Here is a 21,875-nt window from a genome sequence, read left to right on the forward strand (position 1 = left end):
CCCCCTTTTGTGTTGCCTCTCTTAACATCCGAGGGCTCCGTTCACACCATCCAAACAAGAGGAGGTGTGGAAGCTTATGCTAGCCTTTAACATCCGGCTCTTGTTCCTGCAAGAAACACATTTCTTTCATTACAAAGATATGCAGGAACTGAGCCATAAGTACCCCCGTCACGTCTTTCTGGAGCTTCGGCACATGTAACAGCGCCGGGGTCAGGGTACTTATGCTAGCCCCCCTCCTCGGAGCCTTCCATAACATCCAGAGGGATACAGAAGGGAGAGTCCTTGCCGTCAACTGGAAGTACCGGGGCTGTATCACTAGATACATTAACATCTACGCCCCGGCAGATCCAACATCAAGATCGACTTTCTTCCAGTCGCTCTATACATACTTGTACGGCGCCCATCACGTCATCTTGATGGGGGACTTTAACTGTGTGGCGGACCCAGCCTACGATAAAGTAGGGGGAAATCCGAATACAGGTACTGCTGGCTACAGACAGCTGGAAACCCACATCAGGAATCTCCAGTTGTCGGACATCTGGAGGGCTCACAACCCCTACTGTCGGGATTATACTTGGATAGGCCATGGCATCGGCACACGGCTCAATCGCTTCTACTTGTCATCATCCCTTGTCTCCAGAGCCGAAGCTATAAGGCACGTTCCATTTAATTATTCCATCTCGGACCACAAATTAGTCGTGCTCAGTTACCATCCATTAGAAGCAGTAGATGTTGGTCTGGGCCCCTGGAAGTTACCACCAGACTTCCCGTCCCTGTTCTCAGCCAAGCTTAACCAACTGTGCTCCACCTGGTGCACCGCTGGCTGGGACTGGGATGCCTGGGCATGACTAAAACTTAACATCAAAGAAAATATGATAAAATGGGGCCAGGAACGTGCCATCCTCAGAAGAGCTCGGCTCCGTGACCTTTACAAGGAGAGGAGCTGGTTCGTGGCCCGCCAACGCCAAGGCTTTCCATGTCACAACGTCATCCGTGACGTTAATCTCGACATTGAATCGGAGAGACAGAAGCAGGTGGAAGAAAAGAACATTAAGATCCGTCTCTGCCTCTGCTCGGAAGACAGGCAATCGGCCGCTTTTTTACAACAGGCGTTACGTCAACTTCCGGCAGGAGCGAACCATTACTACCATCAAAGAAGGCGGGTGTGAACACATCACCACACCTAACATCATGAACGCCTTCTGGGGGTACTACAGTCAACTCTACCTAGACAACAGTGCCCCCCAGGATTACTCCTGTTGGAACATTGACTCCTTCCCTGCGCACATTCAAGCAGGGTTGGATGCACCATTTACAATGGCTGAAATAACATCAGCCTTCAAACAGTGCCATACAAAGAAAGCGCCTGGGCCAGACAGCTTAAGCACGGAACTCTACCGAGAGGCCTGGGACCACATCCTCCCCATTCTCGTGGCAATCTTCAACTCTTTCCTTACCACCGGAAACATGCCACGGGAATTTCTGGAATGTCATACCGTCTTCATCCCGAAGACCAACAGGGACCCTTCTATCATCAAGAACTGGCGCCCTATCAGTCTGTCGAACACGGATTATAAGATCCTCGCCCGTGTTCTCAACAACAGACTGAAAATCGGGATGAGGTATATCATCAAAAGTACCCAAGCGTATGGTGTTCCTGGTCGATCGATGGAGTTCAATCACATCCTCATCAGAGAAGTGCTACGTCTGGTTAACATCAAGAAGTATTCTATGGCATTGTTGACAATTGATCTCAACCGAGCGTCCAGCATTCCTTTCTCTTTAACATCTTGGAGAAAGTCGGGGTCAGCAGTGGACTCCTCAACATCATCAGAGGACGCTACAACAACAGCTCTACTTGTCTCCTCATTAACGGACACCTATCTGACCCCATCACCATCCAGAAAGGGGTCAAACAAGGGTGTCCCCCTCAGTCTGCTGCTCTTTGCACTAGCCCTTGAACCGTTCTTGCGGGCTGTCAACAATTCTCATGCGGTTAGAGGAATCCCACTTCCTCTCACCACGGATGATTCCAAGGTAATCGCCTACGCGGATGATGTAGTGGGCACTCTTAGGGACAACGACAACATACAGAACTTTTACACCATCTTAGAAAAGTTCAAAGTGTCGGGGTTAACATCCAACCCCGACAAAACCAAGATCAAGATGCATGGAGTCTGGGTCCTGAACAACATCCCTGCAGGTCTCGTCCCTACTGCCGACCCCCTCACCATCCTGGGGGTCCCGTTTGAAGAGCAGCCCGTGCTCAACATAGAACATCTCGACAACAACACCGTCAAGAAGCTCAAGGACTGAAAAAATGGACAGCTGTCACTCTCCTCCAGGGCCACCGTCATCAAGATCATCGTATGCCCTGTGCTTCAGCACGTCCTGAACATTACTAACATCAGCGAGGATTAGGAAATCCGGCTCTACAGGAAGCCCCTGAAGTTCTTCTGGGGCAGTTTACGCCAGGAAGTTGGTCTCAACATCCTTCAACTTCCGGAGAAGTGGGGGGGCTTCGGCCTCCCCTCCTTTAACATCAGATACCTAAGTAATACCGCTTTCCATCTTAGGGATACTGCAGACCACCCATCCCTGCAGCTATCCTGTGCGGTATTTCTTGGGTCACAAGCTTCCCCTTTTTGGGATCCCAGTCCACCAGGGTCCCAAGGCGGACATTGTTCCAGAAGACTACAACAGACTGTGCCAGCTAATGCAACAACTCCGCTCGTCGGGTGTGAACATCGCCGAGATCCGGAACAGTTCAACATGGTATGAACATTTATTTAACATCATTCATACCAACGTTCCGGATCTAGGAATTGACAACAACATCCTTTTCGGCCACCTCTCCAAACATCGAGGCTACCCGTCGAGAAAGGACCTGGCATGGAGGATAGCATATGGACACCTTCCAGTGAATGTGAACAGATGGTGGTTCAACAACACCTTGAACCCCCTATGCGACTTCTGTCGGAGCCCGGACACCGTGGGGCACTCCATCTACCAGTGTCCCATTTCCATCTTCATCTGGAGGAGGTTAAGCGACATGCTCCGCATCCCCCTCCTGATGCAGGAGCAGATCATCTTCCTGCAGTTTGCTCCACCAGCCAACAACAGGCAGAAGTTGCTAATCTTCATAATAAATGAGCTTAAGTATCACATCTGGAAGGTAAGAAAAAATTTTTATAACTCTGCTAATCCTCCCAGTTTGTTGGATCTCTCCCGGATCGTACTTTACATGTTCTACGGTTCCTTAAGGAGATTTTTACATCTTGAAAGGGAGGCTCTGGGTGACACCACATTTAAGATCAAGTGGTGTTCACCTCCAATCCTGTGTACTGTCAGAAACAACACCATCAAGTTCTGCCTGCTGCTGCTTTAAGATCTCCATCTGCAGCAGCAGCTCCACTCCAAGTCATTTCCTTGGTCTCTGTGTCCCCCCTGTGGTCTGTTTTGTTCCCTGGTCTCCCATGGAGGTACTTCGGAGGAAAAACCCAATCAGTGCAGGCCAACTCGAGGTGGGCTGTCCTGAAGGGGCGGGTCACCTTGGCACCGGCTACCTCCGTGGTCCTTTTGATTTCTTGAGGAAGATCTCCGAGGAGGGTGAGGAAATATCACTTGATAGCCTTAAGCTAGCAAGATGAGAATAATGAGCTGAGGCCTATTTTTCTTCTTTTTCCCTACCCCTACCTCCCCACCCGCCCTTCCCATCCTATTCCGCTTCCTCTCCTCTTCCCCTCCCCTCCCCCCCAGCACCCCACCTTGACCTCTCTGTCACTTCCTTACCCCTCTTTTACTTCTCTTCGGGGACACTCTGACCCCTTTATTTTTCAATAGGCCGATGATGGGTTTATTCTTCACTCTCACCCACCTCGATATTTCTAGCCTGGCTCCCACTGATGAGACCTCAATAAAGGTCGAAACCGGTCTGGGTAGTGGCCCCTTGCCTTTAATACAAAACATCATACATTCCCTTCTTGGAGATGTGTTTTGGCATTAAGGGTAAATATTAAGATTAGTGATCAGAGCTTGCTCCACCTTTACCACGAGTTGCCTTGGTCTTGCACTACCTGTGGGATCAGCTAGTCTTGCATCAATTGCAGGTGCAAACTTGACATTTTGTCTGTTTGCTTACTTGGGAAAAAATGGAGTAAAACCAGGTTTAAAATTGCTTGGTATCTTTAACATATACTTTTCTATTCAGGAGTAAACACAAGAGAATGGGGAAAACAAGGGGTAGCATGCATAATTAAACCAGATCTCAAAGAATATATTACTAAATGGTAACTAATAAATGAAAAGTAGTTGACAATCACTATAGATTTTAAATCAGATAACTAAGTATTCACTGTAATTGTTGCATATGGCCCAAATGATAATGCTAATAAAGAAATTAAATATGAATTCTTCAAACTCTTACAAAAAGCAATTGAAGAAGTTCAGGAGCATATTATACTACTAGGAGACCTTAATGGCCGGGTAGGGAATCAAGTACACGAAGAAACGAAACAAGTGTTGGGATCACAAGGAGAAATAACCTGGAATAATAATGGAGAAAGAATAATAAATCTTTGCCTTATAAATAATTTAGTAATAGCGAATACTATGTTCAAGTATAAAGAAATTCATAAGTTTACCAGGGAAGAGTCCAGTAGAAATGAAAAATCTATAATTGACTATGCCATCATAAGCAGATCGTACTGGAAGTATACAAAAAACACAAGAGTCTATAGAGGTCCTGAAATAGGCAGTGACCACTACTTATTAGTATTGGAAACGATCCATAAAATAAAAGTTGAAAAATGTAGAAAAAGTAGCAAGGGAATAAATGTTAAGATAAAGAACTACGAACTAAAGAAAGAAAAACAGTCATTGATTATAAAGTAAAATAGAAGAGAAGATAAAAGAAGTAGAAAAAGAAATATATGAAGACCAAGATGTAGAAAGCCTATGGTATAGGTTCAAAACACTTCTAGAAACAAGCAAATAAATTTGCGGTGTATCATTAAATAATAAACAGAAGAAACATAAAATACCCTGGTGGACTGAAGAACTAAAAGAAGAAATTAAAAAGAAAAAGCAATTGTGGAAGAGATATATAACATCAAAGTTGCAGGTTGATAGAGACCTATACAACAACCAAAGAAATAAAGTTAAAACCTTAGTGAAAGAAGAGAAAAGAAAATGCTGGGAAGACTTCGGACATCCTTTAGAACAAAATTTTAAAGGAAACCAAAAACTCTTCTATAATGTTTTAAGAAGAATGAGGTCAGAAAAAGAATGCCCCATAAAGTTTATCAAAAATAAGGATGGAAAGTTACTCACAAATTCTGAAGACATCATGGAAATATGGAAACAGTACTTCCAAGAATTATTGGAAGATGTAGGACATGGAAAAAATAGAACCCTAAGAGCAAGGACATGCAAGCAAAATATAAGATCAAAGAAGAAATTCATGCAAATGAACTGTTAGCAGCAATCAATAAAATAAAACTGGGCAAATCAGCAGGCCATGACCAAATAACACCAGAAATAGTAAAGAATTTATAAACGAAAGCCATAAAATTTCTTTTACACCTATACAATGTCGTATGGAAAAAGAAAATTATTCCCAAAGACTGGGAAGTAGCAATAATAATCCCTATATTTAAGAAAGGAGATAATCGTAAATGTGAAAACCATAGGGGGATTTCGCTTTTAAGTGTTCCAGGAAAATTGTATGCCCATATTTTAGAAGAGAGACTTAGGAACCAAATAGAGGATACATTGGACAAAATGCAATATGGCTTTTGAAAAAATAGAAGCACACAGGATCTTAGTCTTAGACAAATATCAGAGTATCAGAGAAAACATTGGAATATGGAAAAGAACTACATGCATGTTTTATAGATTTCTAAAAGGCCTTTGACCAAGTTCCCAGACACTTAATATGGCAAACATTAAAGAAAAACAACATGCAAGATAAGTTAATAGCAGCCATAACAAAGCCTCTACAAAAGTAATAGAAATTATGTAAGAACCTGTAATAATAGATCAAACGAATTTGAAACAAATGTAGGAGTGAGGCAAGGCTGTATCCTCAGCCCTCTTCTTTTCATTATATTAATGGATGAAATTTTAAAGGCATGCCAAACAAAAACAAAAAAGTTCCACATAGGATACAGGAAACTGAAAGAAACCAGGATTTCACACATGGCTTTTGCAGATGATGTAGTGATTCTAGCAAACACATCTGAAGATTTGCAGTACAACATCAACATTTGGCATGAAGAAACAAAGAAAAGGAATATATCATAAATATAAATATTTTATTTATATTTATGACATAAATATAAATAAAACTAAAACAATGATCATATCTAGAAACAAACCAAAACACATAATAAAAATAGAGAACCATCAACTGGAACAAGTTCACTCCTTTAAATACTTGGGAACATATATACAAAAAGATCATAGACTTCTTATTATTATTATTGTGCTATCTTCTATCGAAGGTCAGTGACCATCTTGGCGAACAAACTGCGCTCTTGTGCTAATCTGAGCAGTTGTGCACTGCTCTTTCCTGTCCACGTCTTGATGTTGTCAAACCATGATATTCTTTTTCTTCCTCTAGTTCCTTTGCCATCAATTCTTCCTACCAAAATAGTTTGTAGAAGTTGGTATTTGCTGTTTCTCATGATGTGGCCAAGATATGATGTTTTTCGTTTCTTGATTATTTGTACAAGATGTTTAGCTTTGCCAGTGGATTTTAAGACATCTTCATTGGTAATTTTTTCTATCCACAATATTTTTAGCATTCTTCTGTATAGCCACATCTCAAAGGCTTCGATTTTCTTGATGGTTGTCGCCTTCAATGTCCATGTTTCAACTCCATAGAGCAGAATAGACCACACGTAGCATTTCAGCATTCGGCATTTGACTTCCATGTTTAGGTCTTTATTGCAGAATAGTGTTCTCATTTTCATGAAGGACTGCCATGCAACTTCAATCCTTTTCTTTATATCTATTTCTGGATCCCACCGTTCATTAAGCCAGCAACCAAGATATTTATATCTTGACACTTGATCAATATTTTTCCCATTGAGTGTCAGTTTCATTGATGAGGCTGGATGTTTGCTGATGATCGTGTATTTTGTCTTGTTGATGTTTATATTTATTCCCATTCTTTGGCGTTCTATGTATACTCTGTCAATGAGTTTTTGGAGATCCATAATATTATCTGCAATTAGCATGGTGTCATCTGCATATCGTAGGTTGTTAACAATCTTTCCATTTATTGTGATTCCCTCTGGACATTCTTCCCATACTTTTTTAAAGATTACCTCTGCATATATGTTGAACAGGAGTGGTGAGAGCACACATCCTTGTCTCACTCCTCTTTTGATGTTAATATCACCGGTGGTAATGTTGTCTAATTGAACGGTAGCTGACTGATTCCAATACAGATTTGTTATTAGTCTTATGTCTTGTTCGTCTAGCCTTATTTGTTGAAGGACTTCTATTAAGTTAGTGTGTCTGACTTCGTCGAATGCCTTTTCAAAATCTATGAAACACATAAAGATAGTTTTCTGTTTTTCTATGCATTTTTGTATCAATATTTGGGTACAGAAAAGAGCTTCTCTAGTACCAAAACCATTCCAAAAGCCGAATTGTGTTTCACTTAGAGTTTCTTCACTTTTTCTATAAATGCGATTCTGAATTACTTTCAAAAATATTTTTAATGTTTGGCTCAATAGACTAATAAGTCGGAAGTCACCACAGGAATTCGCTTTGGGTTTCTTTGGGACAGTGATAAATGTAGATTTGAGCCAATCTGATGGAAATTCATCACTTTCATATATTTTATTAAATAGTTTTTCAAGAAGTTTGATGTTATCTGGTTCTATTAATTTTAAAAATTCTGTTTGCACACCATCTGGTCCACTGGCTTTTCCTGTTTTACTTGTTCGTATAGCATTCTCTATTTCGCATTTCATGATTGCTGGTCCTTGAATGTTATCTTTTATATTTATAGGCTTCTGTCTAGTATCATTGAAAAGTTCTTTTACATATTTTATCCAAATCTGTGCTTTATTCTCTTCTTCTAGAACTATTTTTCCATTTTCGTCTCTTAGAGACACTATTTGCTTTTTCCTCAGTTTTCTAGAAATTTCGTTGATTTTCTTATACATATTGAAATTATCATGTTTCTTCTGAAGCAGTTCAATTTCAGTATATAAATTTTTTATCCAATTTTCCTTGCCTTCTTTTATTTTTTTCTTGATGTTGTTATGTGTTTCTGTATACCTGGCTAGGTCTTTGTTTTTGTACATTCTTCTTGTATCAATAAGAGAAAGAATCTCATCTGTCATCCATTCCTGTTGTTTTATATTATTCACATAACCTACTCCTTCAATACTTGTTGTTACGATGGCATTCTCTAAGCTATAGCTATTCCAAAGAGATTCCACACTTTTATTTTCTTCTATGTTAATCTGTTGTAATCGCAGGTTAAGCTGTGTCTTGGCACTTTTATTTATGTTTGGGTCTTTCAGTTTTTCTACATCAATTTTCTTTTTCTTCTTTTGTGATTTTTTAGCTGATTTTAATCTAAGACGTACTTCTGCAACAATGGGATTGTGGTCTGATGAGATATCTGCTCCAGGATAAGTCTTTGCACTCTTTATACTACTGTGGAATCTTTTATTTATCAGTATATAATCAATTTGATTTCTGACAATGTTCTGTTGGTTATCTTGAGGCGATTTCCAAGTGTACAGTCTTCTGGGTGGAAGTTTAAACCAGGTATTTGCTATTGTTAGATCTTCTTCCTGACAGAACTGGACAAGGCGATCTCCTCTGTCATTTCTGGTGCCTAAGCCATGTTCGCCAACAATTTCTCCATCACCCCCTCTTCCCACTTTTGCATTGAAGTCACCCATCACTATGTTTATATCATGTTTCTTTTTTAGGTTTTTAATCTCTTTTAGGTGTTCATAAAACTCTTCAACATCTTCTTCACTTTTGTCAGCTGTGGGTGCATAAGCTTGGATGATATTTATGTTAACGGGGTTTCCCTGAAGTTGTAAGAGCATTATCCTTTCAGAAAATGGAATCCAATTTATTACTGATTTATTAATTTCTTCATCTATTATTACAGCTACACCATGTCGATGTTTGTTCTCATCATTCCCAGAGTAATACATTGTCATATTATCTTGTTGACACTTTCCAGATCCTGGCCATCTTGTCTCGCAAATTCCCAAAATCCGGATGTCCAGCTTCTTCATTTCTCTTGTGGCATTTCTTAATTTGCCAGCTTCATACAGAGTTCTGACATTCCAAGTTGCAATTTTAAAAGTGGACACCATTTTTTGAGCCCGGAGATTCTTCACACCCCTGTCCCATTTAAGTTACGCCAGGAACTTGGGGCCAATTGTAAGGGTTTGCTCGCCATGGTGGTGGTTGTTCTGGAGATAAGGTAGAGCAGTAGTTTCTCCGTTTGCTTTCTGCTCCGCAGTATTACAAATGTACACAATATAATCATATTGCCATCAGCAAATCTCTGATCACAAGCTTTTCCATCATCATTTGGCTTCAACCTTGTGTCAGTACTGAAAATGCTGCTTCCCAATGTCAGGGGCAGTGACCCCAGCAGGTGCTTATTTAATGGCAGCACTACTCGCCATGTCACCGAGTTGTCATTGGGCTTTGTGAGGTTTTAAGTGAAACAGAGTTGCCACTTCTGCTCCCCCACGCCCTGATAGCTCAGTCGCTGTTGGTCCACCTATGGCCACTTATTCGCCAGATTGCTCTGCTTATATCGCAGCTAGCCTCCATATCTGAAGGCTGTTCTCCGATCCGCCACCTGGGGACGCACCTGGTAGTAGTCAGCTCTGCCATAGACTAGACACAGAAATTAACAATAGGATAACTGGGGGAACAAAGCTATTTATGCAATAAAAGGCCCACTCCTAGATAAAAAAAGAAGTTACCCAGAATACCAAAATGACAGTGTACCATTCAGTGTTTGTACCAACATTAACATACAGTTGCAAGTCCTGGTGTTTAACAACAGAAAACAAAATTAAACTACAAACAATTGAAATGAAATATCTTGAGAAAGTGGCACAAAAAACAAGAACTACACCAAATAAGAAATCAAAGTATAAGAGACAGCCTTCAAGTTGCATCTCTGAACCAATTCATAACACAAGCCCAAATAAGGTGGTTTGGACATCTTAATCGAATGGAAGAAGGAAGAATAGCAAACATTGTATACAAAACCAGAAAATAGGAAAAAGAAACATAGGCAGGCTCAGGAAAGATTGGCAAAAGGAAATTAAAGAAAAACTGGAAAAGAAGGGAATTAACTGGAAAGAAGCAAAACAACAAGCCTTGGACAGGATGGCATGGAAATCTCTTTGGCAAAATCCTCACGCTTAAAAGCATAAAAGATCATAGACAAAGAAGAAGAAGAAAAGATTTCTGCGAAGTTTGTGCCTCGAATCTTGATGGACGAACAGAAGCAGCGGCAGCTTCAATTTGTGACTGATCTTTCTGCAAATAATATGTTTCTGAGCATAACTATGGGTGAGGAAACCTGGTACTTCCAGTACAATCCCGAAAAAAAATGCAAGAGCATGCAGTGGAAAACGGCAAATTCAACATGTCTGAAAAAAGCTCGCAGTTCAAGATCATGTTGGTTTGTCTCTTTGATCACAAGGGGATAGTCCACTATGAATTCATTGAACAGGGACAAAAAGTCAACCAACAATGCTATTTAGAGGTGCTGAAAAGATTACAAAATTCTGTTAAGAGAAAAAGACCTGAATTGTGGCCTGACAAGTGGATCATCCATCACAACAATGCACCAAGCCATAGTGCACTCATCGTTAGAGAGTTTCTGTCCAAAAAATTGATTAAAAAATTAGGTCATCCTGCTTATTCACCCGATTTAGCTCCCTGTGATTTCTGTCTGTTTCCAAAATTAAAGACTGCGCTAAAAAGACAATGATTTTCTAACATCACTGATATCCAGAATAATGTGATAAAGGAACTCTTTTTCGGGAATACTCAAGATTATTCCAAAAAAAGAGTTCAAGACCTCTTTCCAAAAATGGGAACACTGTCAAAACCAGTGCACAAGCAGGCTACTTCAAAGCCAACAGTAGCCACTAATGTATAGCTCCAAAAGTAGGATTTTTACAGGTGCATTCCAGGAATTAAGTTGTCACTCCTTGTACAGAGGTATTTCTCAACTGAATGGGTAAGAATTATACAAGTATACTTGAGAAATGGTTGAGAAGGATTGTGGAAACGAAGCTTGGTGAAGAACAAGCTGTATTCAGCCAAATTGAGTCTGTCAGGACCAGATTTTCACTTTACGATTAGGAGCATGAACAAATATATGAGAAATCATATGAATATAACAAAGATCTGTATTTAAGTTTTGTAGACCTGGCGAAAAGCTATTCAAAATTCTACAGTTATAGGGTGTCATTGGGGCATTATATCTAGCAATATACTTGGTCTTTATTTGAGCTGTAAGTCAGCAGCTGGAAGTGAAGGAAGTATAGGAAGATAGTTTGATGTTAAATTTGGTGTCAGGCAAGGATGTACGTTATCCCCTCTGTTATTTATTATCTATATGGATCACATTATGAAGGAAAGTAGTATTAAACCTGATAACAAAATTGGAGATATTAATCTCAGCTCTTTACATTATGCAGATGATGTTATACTTTTAAATAAATCCAGTGCAAGTCTGCAAGATTCCCTGATTAAATTGAATAACTGGTGTAACAGATTTGGTATGACGGTTAGCAATAACAAGACAAAGACAAAGAAATAGGCAGAAGCACTGAAAATATCAACTGCATTGTGAATGGAGAACTTATAGAACAAGGAAAACATTTCAGCTACCTAGGCACAATTTACTTGGTGAAGGTGGTAAATTTTTAGTGAAGGTGGTAAATTAAATATGGACATAGACAACAGAATCAACAAAGCCATTATGGTAGGAAGTCAACTGAATAAATTTACATGGATTAAGAGAGAAATTAGTCAAAATACTAAATTAGCTGTGAGCTGGGTTAGAAATAAAACACTTGAGCATATACTAGAGACCACAGATATGAGAGTCCTGAGAAAGATTAGAGCCTCCGTAGCTCAGTCAGTATAGACAAAGACCTTTGCTCGGAAAGACCTGGGTTCGATTCCCATCAGTGATGTGAGAAATGTTTATCTGGTTTGTTTCAACTAAAGGTGAGTTAGCCAGTCTCATAGGTAGGGGGTTTTTTCACCTGGAAACTCAGGTTTTTTGTTCCTCAGAACAGGCAAACCGGCCCTGTGAACACACATGGATCACAGTCAAGAATGTATCCCAGCCATATGCTGCTCCCGAGCCAGGATAAAATTGGGGGATTGGGGAAAGCAATGGTGAACCACCCTATAAAAATCTCACCAGGAATACTTTGTGGGCAATGCATACAACAGTCACCTACGGGCGGAAATGACTGAAAGGGAAATTCAGATCAGAGAAATATTAGGGGCATGAATAAATGACATCAGTGGCAATATCATATTAAAAACGTGGATATTAGGAAATAACTTGACATTGTTAGCATCCAGGAATGTTAGCAGAGCTTATCTCAAGTGTTATGATCACTTAAACAGAATGGGACAGGAAAGATTAGCAAAACAAGCATTCTCTGCCAGGTTGGCAGGAAAAAGACCCAGGGGAAGACAAAGATGTAGGTGGATTGATATAGTAAAAAGTGCCTTAGAAGACAGAAATATAAGATCTAATAATGTTATCAGGTAGCAGATTGATTTGAAGGAAAATTGTAGATAGGAAGTTAGTAATGATGTAATTTTTTCATGTAGTACTATTTTATCCTGTACATTATCCCCTGACATCTACCCCTTGAGTGTACATGTCAGCAGTTTATGATGAACTTCCTTAATTTAGCATTCAGAAATCAAACCTGACTACTCTGTTCATTCTCATGTACAAAATTCTTATTTATAAGGAGTTGTTTACAACTTCACTATCTGTTCTGCAAAGTTATGCCACTTACCTACACAAGTTCCACTTGGAACAGGAACAAAGTCTGGTGGACATGTACACGCATAACTTCCTTGTGTGTTTGTACAAGTACCAGCTCCACAAATATTAGGATTAATTCTACATTCATCAATATCTGTTGAAGAAATATATATATATACATTAATCATACACATTACAACCTATACTTTATATCATAATATCAGTGCAAAAGAACTAAACAAAAGAAAAACAAATTAGAACTTTTAGCAAAGTGTGCTTATATTCTTCTGTAGCACATTATGGATAACTGTAAGAGTTTATACTGAACAAGATATTGGTTTCCTTGCTAATCTAATGTGGCAAAAAACATTAACATTAAAACCAAACTAGCCTTTGGAATACTGGCTATAGAGCAGGGGTCTTCGACGCATGGCCTACGGAGCTCTTTGCTGTGGCCCGCCGGCCATTTTGAAAAAATAACTACTTAACATTAAAACGCAATTAAATTAAAAATAATTTCAATGAAGCCCGTGGGCTGCTAAGCTAAACAGTATTTAGAATTGAAAGATGCTTTCCAGATTCACAAGGAACGCTGTGCATTTGATACTTTACATAAAATCCTATAAAAAGAAACATTAAATAGACATGCTTCTTCAGCCATCTACCAGTGCCAAGCGGTACTTAAGTACTAGTACTAACGGCACAGGTAGATGGTTGAAGCGGGAGTTCGTTCGAGTGTGCTGTCTAGTGCTTTCCAGATACATCTCGAAGGTTCTCGATACTTCGTTATTTTCATACAAATACAAGAGGATCTCATCTACAGTCAGTCAGTCGTGAATAGTGTGATATTCGTGTATAAGCGCACACAGGTTCTTCGTGTCGGCCATAGCCTATTGTGGTTTTATATTGCCAGAGCATTTTCACTAGTGTGAGACATATTCAGTGGATAATAACCGTTACACTGCCATTTTGGATTATTTTTTGGGTTCACCTTCCATTACTATGGCATCTACAAGTAAAAAGCGTAAATCAAGTTATTCTTGTTAGGTTTTTAATGTAAAGTGGACAAATTTGTACTTTTTTGTGCCTATTGACGATAAGCCAGTGTGTTTAATTTGTCGTGAGTCAGTGTGAGTATCAAAAGAATACAATATACATCGACACTATGACACAGAATGCATCTAATTTCAATTAACTTCAAGGGCAGTGTGGACAAAGTGAACCGTCTTCTTGTGGACAAAGTGAACCGTCTCCGAATTGATTTAAAATGCCAGCAGGATACTTTTAAAAGGCAGAGGGAAGAGAGGGAAGCATCCGTCAAAGTAAGTTATGTAATAGCTGAAAAAAATTGCTAAAAAATCAAAAGCCTTCTTGGACAACGAGTTTGGACGGTGAAAGGGTGTCTCATTGCTGCTGGGGATATTCTGTGCCCAAATAATAAGGAAGTGTTCGAAAAATCCAGTTTGTCTGGGGTAACTGTAGCATGATGTGTCAAAGAACTTGCCAATGACACTGAAGGAACTCTAAAAAAACAGTTGTCCGAATTTACGTCATATTCACTTGCTTTAGATGAGAGAAGAGATGTGAAGGATACAGCACAACTGGCTATCTTTGTCTGTGGTATTGATCAACAATTCACTGTGACAGAAGAACTGCTAGCACTTGTACCTATGAAAGGAACGACGAAAGGCACTGATATTCTTGAAGCCGCCAAGAAAATGCTCAAGTGTTTCGACCTCAGCTTAACCAACCTCGAGGGTGTGGTAACTGATGGCGCTCCTGCTATGGTGGGAAAGAACGAAGGGTTTGTTGCACTGCTACGGAAAGAACAGGAACTAGAAGGAAAAGATTTTGTCCATTACCACTGTTTAATTCACCAGGAGAATTTGTGCACGAAAACTATTGGATTTCAGAATGTCATGAAAATTATTGTAACTGTCGTCAACACTATTAAGGGAAGAGGATTGAATCATTGCCAATTCCAAGAGTTTTTGACCCAAGAGTGCGAAGCGGATCACAGCGATATGGTTTATTATAGTGACTGCATTGGTTGAGCAGAGGGAAGGTTCTTAAAAGAGTCTTTGACTTAAGGAGCGAAATACAGCAGTTAATGCAAACCAAGGGGAAGCCGATTGCAGAATTCAACGATCCAAAGTGGATGACAGACTTCGTCTTTGTGACCGACATCTCGTTGCATATGAATGACCTAAATATGCAGCTACAATCCAAAGATCAACTGGCACACACTCTGTTTGATAACATCAAAGCTTTTGTGGACAAGCTCAAACTTTGGAAGGCACAACTTGCAAAAAAAGACAACTCATTTTCAACTTCTCGCTGAGTCCAACTGTTCATCTCTTGATGAATACGCTACAAAATTAGCCATGTTGCAAAGTGAGTTTGAAGAGAGATTTAGTGATTTTCGTAACCAAATCTTCTTTAGATTTATTTTCAATGCCATTCAGTGTCAATGCTGCCAAAATGCCAGGCTCAGATGGAGCTGCTAGAACTCCAAAACAACTCTTATTTGCGAGAAAAATTATTCAATGTGCCCTTTCTTACATTTTACAAAGACCACATTTCTGAGGACGCATTCCCTAATCTTCACCGGGATGCTTTGAAGATGTGCACTTTGTTAGGAAGCACATACTTATGTGAGCAGTTCTTCTCCAGAATGAAGCATATGAAGTCCAAGACAAGAACTCAGATTACGGACCAACATCTTGAGAATACTCTGTGCATAGCAACTTCCAACATTGATGCCAACATCGACAAGCTGGTCAAGGAAAAGCATTGCCAAGTTTCCCATTGACATTGTAAAAAATGAATGTTTACTTCATTAAATTATCTTTTTTAAAGTATTGATTGTATTTACTTATCATGAACCTGATTCCTACCTATGCTCTTAAAGCTGAGTATGTTTATTTTTATAGGATTTTTATGTAAAGTATCAAATGCACAGCATTCCTTGTGAATCTGGAAAGCATCTTACGATTCTAAATACCGCAGTATAGCTTAGTAGCCCACAGGCTTCGTTGAAATTTTTAATACGGCTTGCACTGTCTGAAAGGTTGAAGACCCCTGCTATAGAGAGAGGCTGAAGGAATTTGGATTGTAGAGTTTGGTAGATAGGAGGAAAAGAGGTGATATGAAAGAGACACTTAAGTTGGTGAGAGAATTTTATCGGGTTAATCCAAATGGGATTATAAAAAGAGTAGAAGGCCAGAGGGGATAAACCAAAGGCCATCCCTGGAAGTTATATAAGAGTGTGGTGAAGAGGGGTGTGAGGAGTAGATTTTTTACATGTAGAATCGTGAATGAAATGCATTAACGGAATATGTTTTTAGTGCAAGGAATGTTAAGAATTTCAAGATTTGGTATAATAAATATGTTGTCCATTGAATGAACCTCCCATGATGAGTCTGTCGACTCCATGGGGGTGAATATTACAATTATCCAGAAAAATAATCAAATATAAAATTTAAAGAAAAGAAATTAAGAAAAAAATAATACAACTGGGTTTACTAGTGTGGAAAGAGTAGCTTGATATCCACAGGAGGGGCACTATTATAATTAGATACAATTTAATAATTTCAAACAAATTTTAAGCAAAGGATGAGATGCTTATAAACAAACCTCATATAAAGGATGTCAAGAAATGATAAAACATACTAAAATGGTAAGCATCATCGTTTCTTCTGTGGTGCAGTATATGTAGTGGTGAGCTGAGGTCAGCTCTCGATGACTTGGGTGAGCTGACTGTTAAATTTTCAAGAATTTTGCAAGCCAGTTGTTAAACCTATAATCACTACAAACTGTAAAGCAGCATGCATGCAATATCCAATGGCTAGCAGCATTTGGCCAATAAATTTGTTTGTGCAGGGGCACACTCAGGATTTAATCTTAGAGGGGGCCGAGCACTCAAGATTTAATCTTGGGGGGGGGGGGGGGGCAAGTTGTGTAGACGATTTGAGAATACACAACACATTCCATACGACCTATGACTTAGCATCTGCAGTGATCGCCAATACCTCTGGCCAATACAGTGATCGCCAATATGATTTCCTCTGGCCTGACTCGGGCAAACGAAGCAGTGTTTGGTCTGCCCGAGCACTTTGTTCGCCTTGCCTTCACAGCGGCCATGATTCCCGAGAGGTATAGGGTATTCTCACCTTATGTGACGCTAATTCATAAGTAGTATGGAAATAGCAGACACGACACAACATAAATACAAAAATGAATTTTAATTAGGAAAAGATTTCTGGAAAATTGTCCAATGTTTTTTTTTTCCTTTTTCTTTTTTTTGGGGGGGCCCCCCCTTGGCCCAACCCCTGGGTGCACCACTGTGTTTGTATGGAAAATCCAGCTGAGACATGCTTATTTTGTTACCCTTTGTTTATCCTCTTTGACCATGAACCTTTCTCATGCTGTGTTCTCCTGTCCACCCTGAGTCTCCCTGTTTGTCTTACACACTTTTTCTCTCATTCTTTACACTCATGCTACCCACTTCTTTGTTCATAAGCACTCCTTCAATCTCTCCTTCCTTACTCTCCTGCTCTTTCACATCACTTCTTACTTCCTGAGATTCATTCTCTGCAACTATTACTCTCCCTTCCAGCAGCAATCTCTCCAAATGACACACAAAAACCATTAAAATGCAGTCCATCATAAAATTCAATTTGTCCTTCAAACTCATTCCACACATTATCAAACTGCACTCTTTTCTCTTCACACATTTCTGATAACCTATTATTCATAATTCTTGCTGTCTGCCTCATATAATCACTGTCATACTGGGCAACACTCTGACTCCCTTTTCTATCACTATTATCTTTTATCCTTCTCAACAACTACCTGATATTATTATTATTATTATTATTATGGGCAACTTCAAGGAATCCTTACTCATAGAGGGAAGTCCTAAACATCATGTCAAGAGCTATCCAACATTTGTGAAGTATTTATCATACTTTACTTTGAAATTATTCACAGTCATGGTGTGCCCACAAGACACTCTGGCAACCTATTCCACTCATTCACTACTCTCCAAACAAAAAACCTACTTCTAACACCCTTGCTAACTACACACACTTATTCAGTTTCCATGAATGATCCCTAGTTCTCCTACCACCACATCTGTTCTGAAAAATTTCCTCTGAATTAATCTTGTAAAAACCCTCAGTAATTTGTATTTCTCAATCATATCACCCCTTTTCCACCTATCAATTAGTCTCTGTAACCAACAAATCTTCAACTTGTTCTTGCAAGGTTCATTCCATAGACCAGCTACCATCTTGGTCACTTGCCTCTGGATCCTCTCCTCCTCATCACCAAGAAACCCTGGCACAAAGATCTGTACACAGTAATCAAGATGGGGTCTTATCAAGGCTCGATAAAGAGGAACAATAACCTGCTTGTCTCTGCTCATTGAAGTATTCTTCAGTAACCAAGTAATCTGATGAGATGCTTTTATTATTATTATTATTACCCCCAAGACCTCATGGAGTCAAAGACTCATCACCTGGGAGGTCCCTTTATCACACACACACACACACGCACACACACAGCTCATCATACCGTATCTTAAACACACTCAAACTCCTTGCAGATACCACAGTCTCAGGCAAGGCATTCCAATCATTTACAACCTGCACGAAAAAAACTGCCTCTCACTCCCCCTACTCACACCCTCTTTATACAGTTTCCAGGGATGACCTCTGGTTCTCCCCTGATCTCCCACTATTTTCTCTAGAACTACTCCAACATTGATCCTATAACAACCCCTTACCAACTTGTAGTTGTAGGTCTCTATCATATCTCCCCTCTTCCTCCTGTCCACCAGACTCTGCAAATTACATCTTCTCAATCTTTCCTCATACTCAACATTCCAGAGTACGAGGAAACTACCTTTTTCAGTCGCCTTTGGACATTCTCCAACATCTCTTCATCCTTCTGAAAACCAGGTGACCAAATTTGGGCACAATAGTCCATGTGTGGACTAATCAAAGTCTTATACAATGGAACAAGAATCTCCCTACTTCTACATGTCAGTGTCCTCTGCATCATTCCCAGAAGCCTTTGTGTTGTCTTCACAATTTCGGCTATGTGTCCCCTAAATTTTAGATCCTTATCCACTATCACCCCCAGATCTCTTATTTCCTCCACCTCCAACAATAAATCCTCAACCAAGCATAAATTCTGCATCCCATCTTTGTTTTCCAAATTTTAAAACCTTACATTTTGCAACATTGAACTCACATCCCCATTTCTGTGCCCAATCACTCAATTTATTCAAGTCTTCTTGTAAGGCCACCACATCTTAACTACTCTTCATGGCTCGTCCCAACTTTGCATCATCTGCAAATAACTGAATATCTCCATCCAAATCTTCACCAATATCATTAATATACAAGTTAAACAATAATGGTCCTAAAACTAACTCCTGAGGCACTCCACTAGTGACTTTCCCTTTCCTTGATATTGCTTCTCCATACACAACTTGTTGATACCTATCAGATAGCCAGGCTCCAATCCAATGCACTAATCTAATATAAAACACATCTGCTCTAGTTTGACTGTTAACTTATCATGAGGTACTCTATCAAAAGCCTTTGCAAAATCCAAGTATATTAATGTGTATTCTTCTCCTCTGTCCAAGGAAGTAGTCACTTTATTATAATAAGTAGATTACTAAAACATGATCTCCCTTTACCAAATCCATGCTGTCCATCAAAGATAATACCATTGTAGTCAACCCAACTCTGGATCCTAGTTCTCACATTTCCAACAACTTAACCACAACACCTGACACACAGACAGGCCTATAGTTTGATGCTTGTGTTTGATCACCTCCTTTATGAAGTGGCACAATCTTGCCCTCATTCCACTCCTTAGGAACTTGACCGAGTGCAAGACTCGTATTAAAAAAATATGTCAAGGCAGGTGTCAACTCCCTGGCACATTCCTTCAGCATACGCGTTGATATATTATCAAGTCCCACAGCCTTATTTACATCTAGTTTACTCAACTCCCCAAACACCTCTTGCTCACTTACAGTCAGTATCTCCTCCCCATCATCAACTGCTCTCAATCTCTCCATGAAGTCACATTCACAAGATTTAAAGATCTTTATGAACTGCTCATTAAGTATCTCCACCACACATTCCACAACAGCTGTCTTTATACCATTTTCTCCAATCAATGTCATCGTTCCATACTTATTTTCTTTCTTTTGCTGGCTACATATCGAAAGAACTCCTTAGGATTATTTTTGGCTTCATTAGCTAACTGTTGTTCATACCGCTGTTTAGCTACCCTCACCAACCAAGTCACCCTCTTTGCCTGGCCTTTGTAGACCTTATGGAATTGGTTATTTCCACTTCTTTTATGCTGCCTCCACAATGCCCTTTTTCTCTGTATCGCATGCTTAACCTTTTTATTCATCTATCTCACCCTTGGAATATATTTAAACATTGTATCTACTAGACAGTTTTTAAAAATCCTCCAAGCTGCATTGATCTCTTTTCCAGATAACTCCTCATTCCATGCTACACCTGCAAGCTGTCTTTCTTTAGCTATGTTCTCCCCTAAACTTTAACTCCCTATCCACTAACACTCTCAAGTCCTTTGCTTCATCAACTTTTTGGAGTACATTTCCACCAATGTGGTATACAGCCGGTAATCTTTTCACCCTAAAATGCATAATATTACATTTTGCCACTGATATCCATTCTCGCTTGTCCAGTCTGTCAAATTATCCAAATCATCCTGCAAAATTTTTACATCACCTGTATTAACTATTGCTCTATCCAACTTTGCATCATCAGCAAATAAGTGAACAGTTCCTCTCAGATCCTTTCCTATATTGTTAATGAACAAATTAAACAGGAGCAGTCCAAGAACTGAACCCAGAAGCATGCCTCTAGTCACAGGTCTTCTTTTGGTTTCTACTCCTGTATAAACTACTCTCTGATATCCCTCCATCAACACTCTCCTATCCATCTCACCAACCCATTATCCATCCACGCGTGCAACAGTTTACTGATTAGAATTCCATGTGGTATTCTGCCAAAAGCATTTTGCAAAGTCCAGCAGTATCACTGTAAACCCATTACCATCATCCAACTCAGCTACTACTGTATTATAAAACACGAGCAAATTACTGATCATGACCTACCCTTCACAAAACCAAGCTTCCCCCCCCATACAATATCCAATTTCCATCTATCCATTACTCTATTTTGTTCTTGACCAACTTCTCCAGTCTTATATTCTCCTTGTTCTCAGTGAAGTCATTGTACCTATTATCACTACCAACTCTTTTGCTCGGTTACTCCTCATATCAAATGCCTTAACCAATCTACTAATTTTTCCTCTAGACAAACAAATCTTATGCCCCTTCTCATTTATGACATTTTTAATAATCGTATCCCTATACAACAACAACATTCGAGGGTCTTTGTTTACCTTTTTCTTACCTATCATTGGTTTTCATCTTCTTCAATCTTCCACACATATTGCAATTCTCTTCATTTCACTCTGCATCTCCCTCATTTTCACCAACTCACCTTTCAAATCTTGTGTAATTTTTTGCTATCATTCACTCTCACTATTTTATTGTCAGTCACATATGCTTGTTCTCCCTCAACCTTGTTCTTCACGTTAACATTAATTGCTCTGTTTTTCAACATAATTATCACCGACTTTATTGCTAATTGCACTCTGTTTGCCAATGTTGTTATCATCTGCTTTATCATCAATAGAACTCTCTTCCTCACTATCATTTCAACACACTAGCTGAACATTCACATAGTTTTCTCCAACTGCCATTTCAGTT

The 21,875-nt window shown here is 39.5% G+C and overlaps 1 protein-coding gene across 1 annotated transcript in view; it reads right to left on the reverse strand.

The window, feature by feature from the left end:
* Nucleotides 1-21,875, reverse strand: part of LOC150100631 (fibrillin-1-like) — a 1,594,375-nt gene that overhangs the window by 592,968 nt on the left and 979,532 nt on the right. The window contains exon 39 of the mRNA XM_090401848.1: nt 13,071-13,193. Within this exon, the coding sequence (XP_090257974.1) occupies nt 13,071-13,193 (123 nt within the window). The remainder of the gene's footprint in view (nt 1-13,070; nt 13,194-21,875) is intronic.

The sequence above is a fragment of the Typopeltis vanoorti genome, chromosome 12 (genome assembly GCF_054136105.1).
Source record: "Typopeltis vanoorti isolate ZY-2024b chromosome 12, IOZ_Tvanoo_1.0, whole genome shotgun sequence".
Classification (NCBI taxonomy): Eukaryota; Metazoa; Arthropoda; class Arachnida; order Uropygi; family Thelyphonidae; genus Typopeltis; species Typopeltis vanoorti.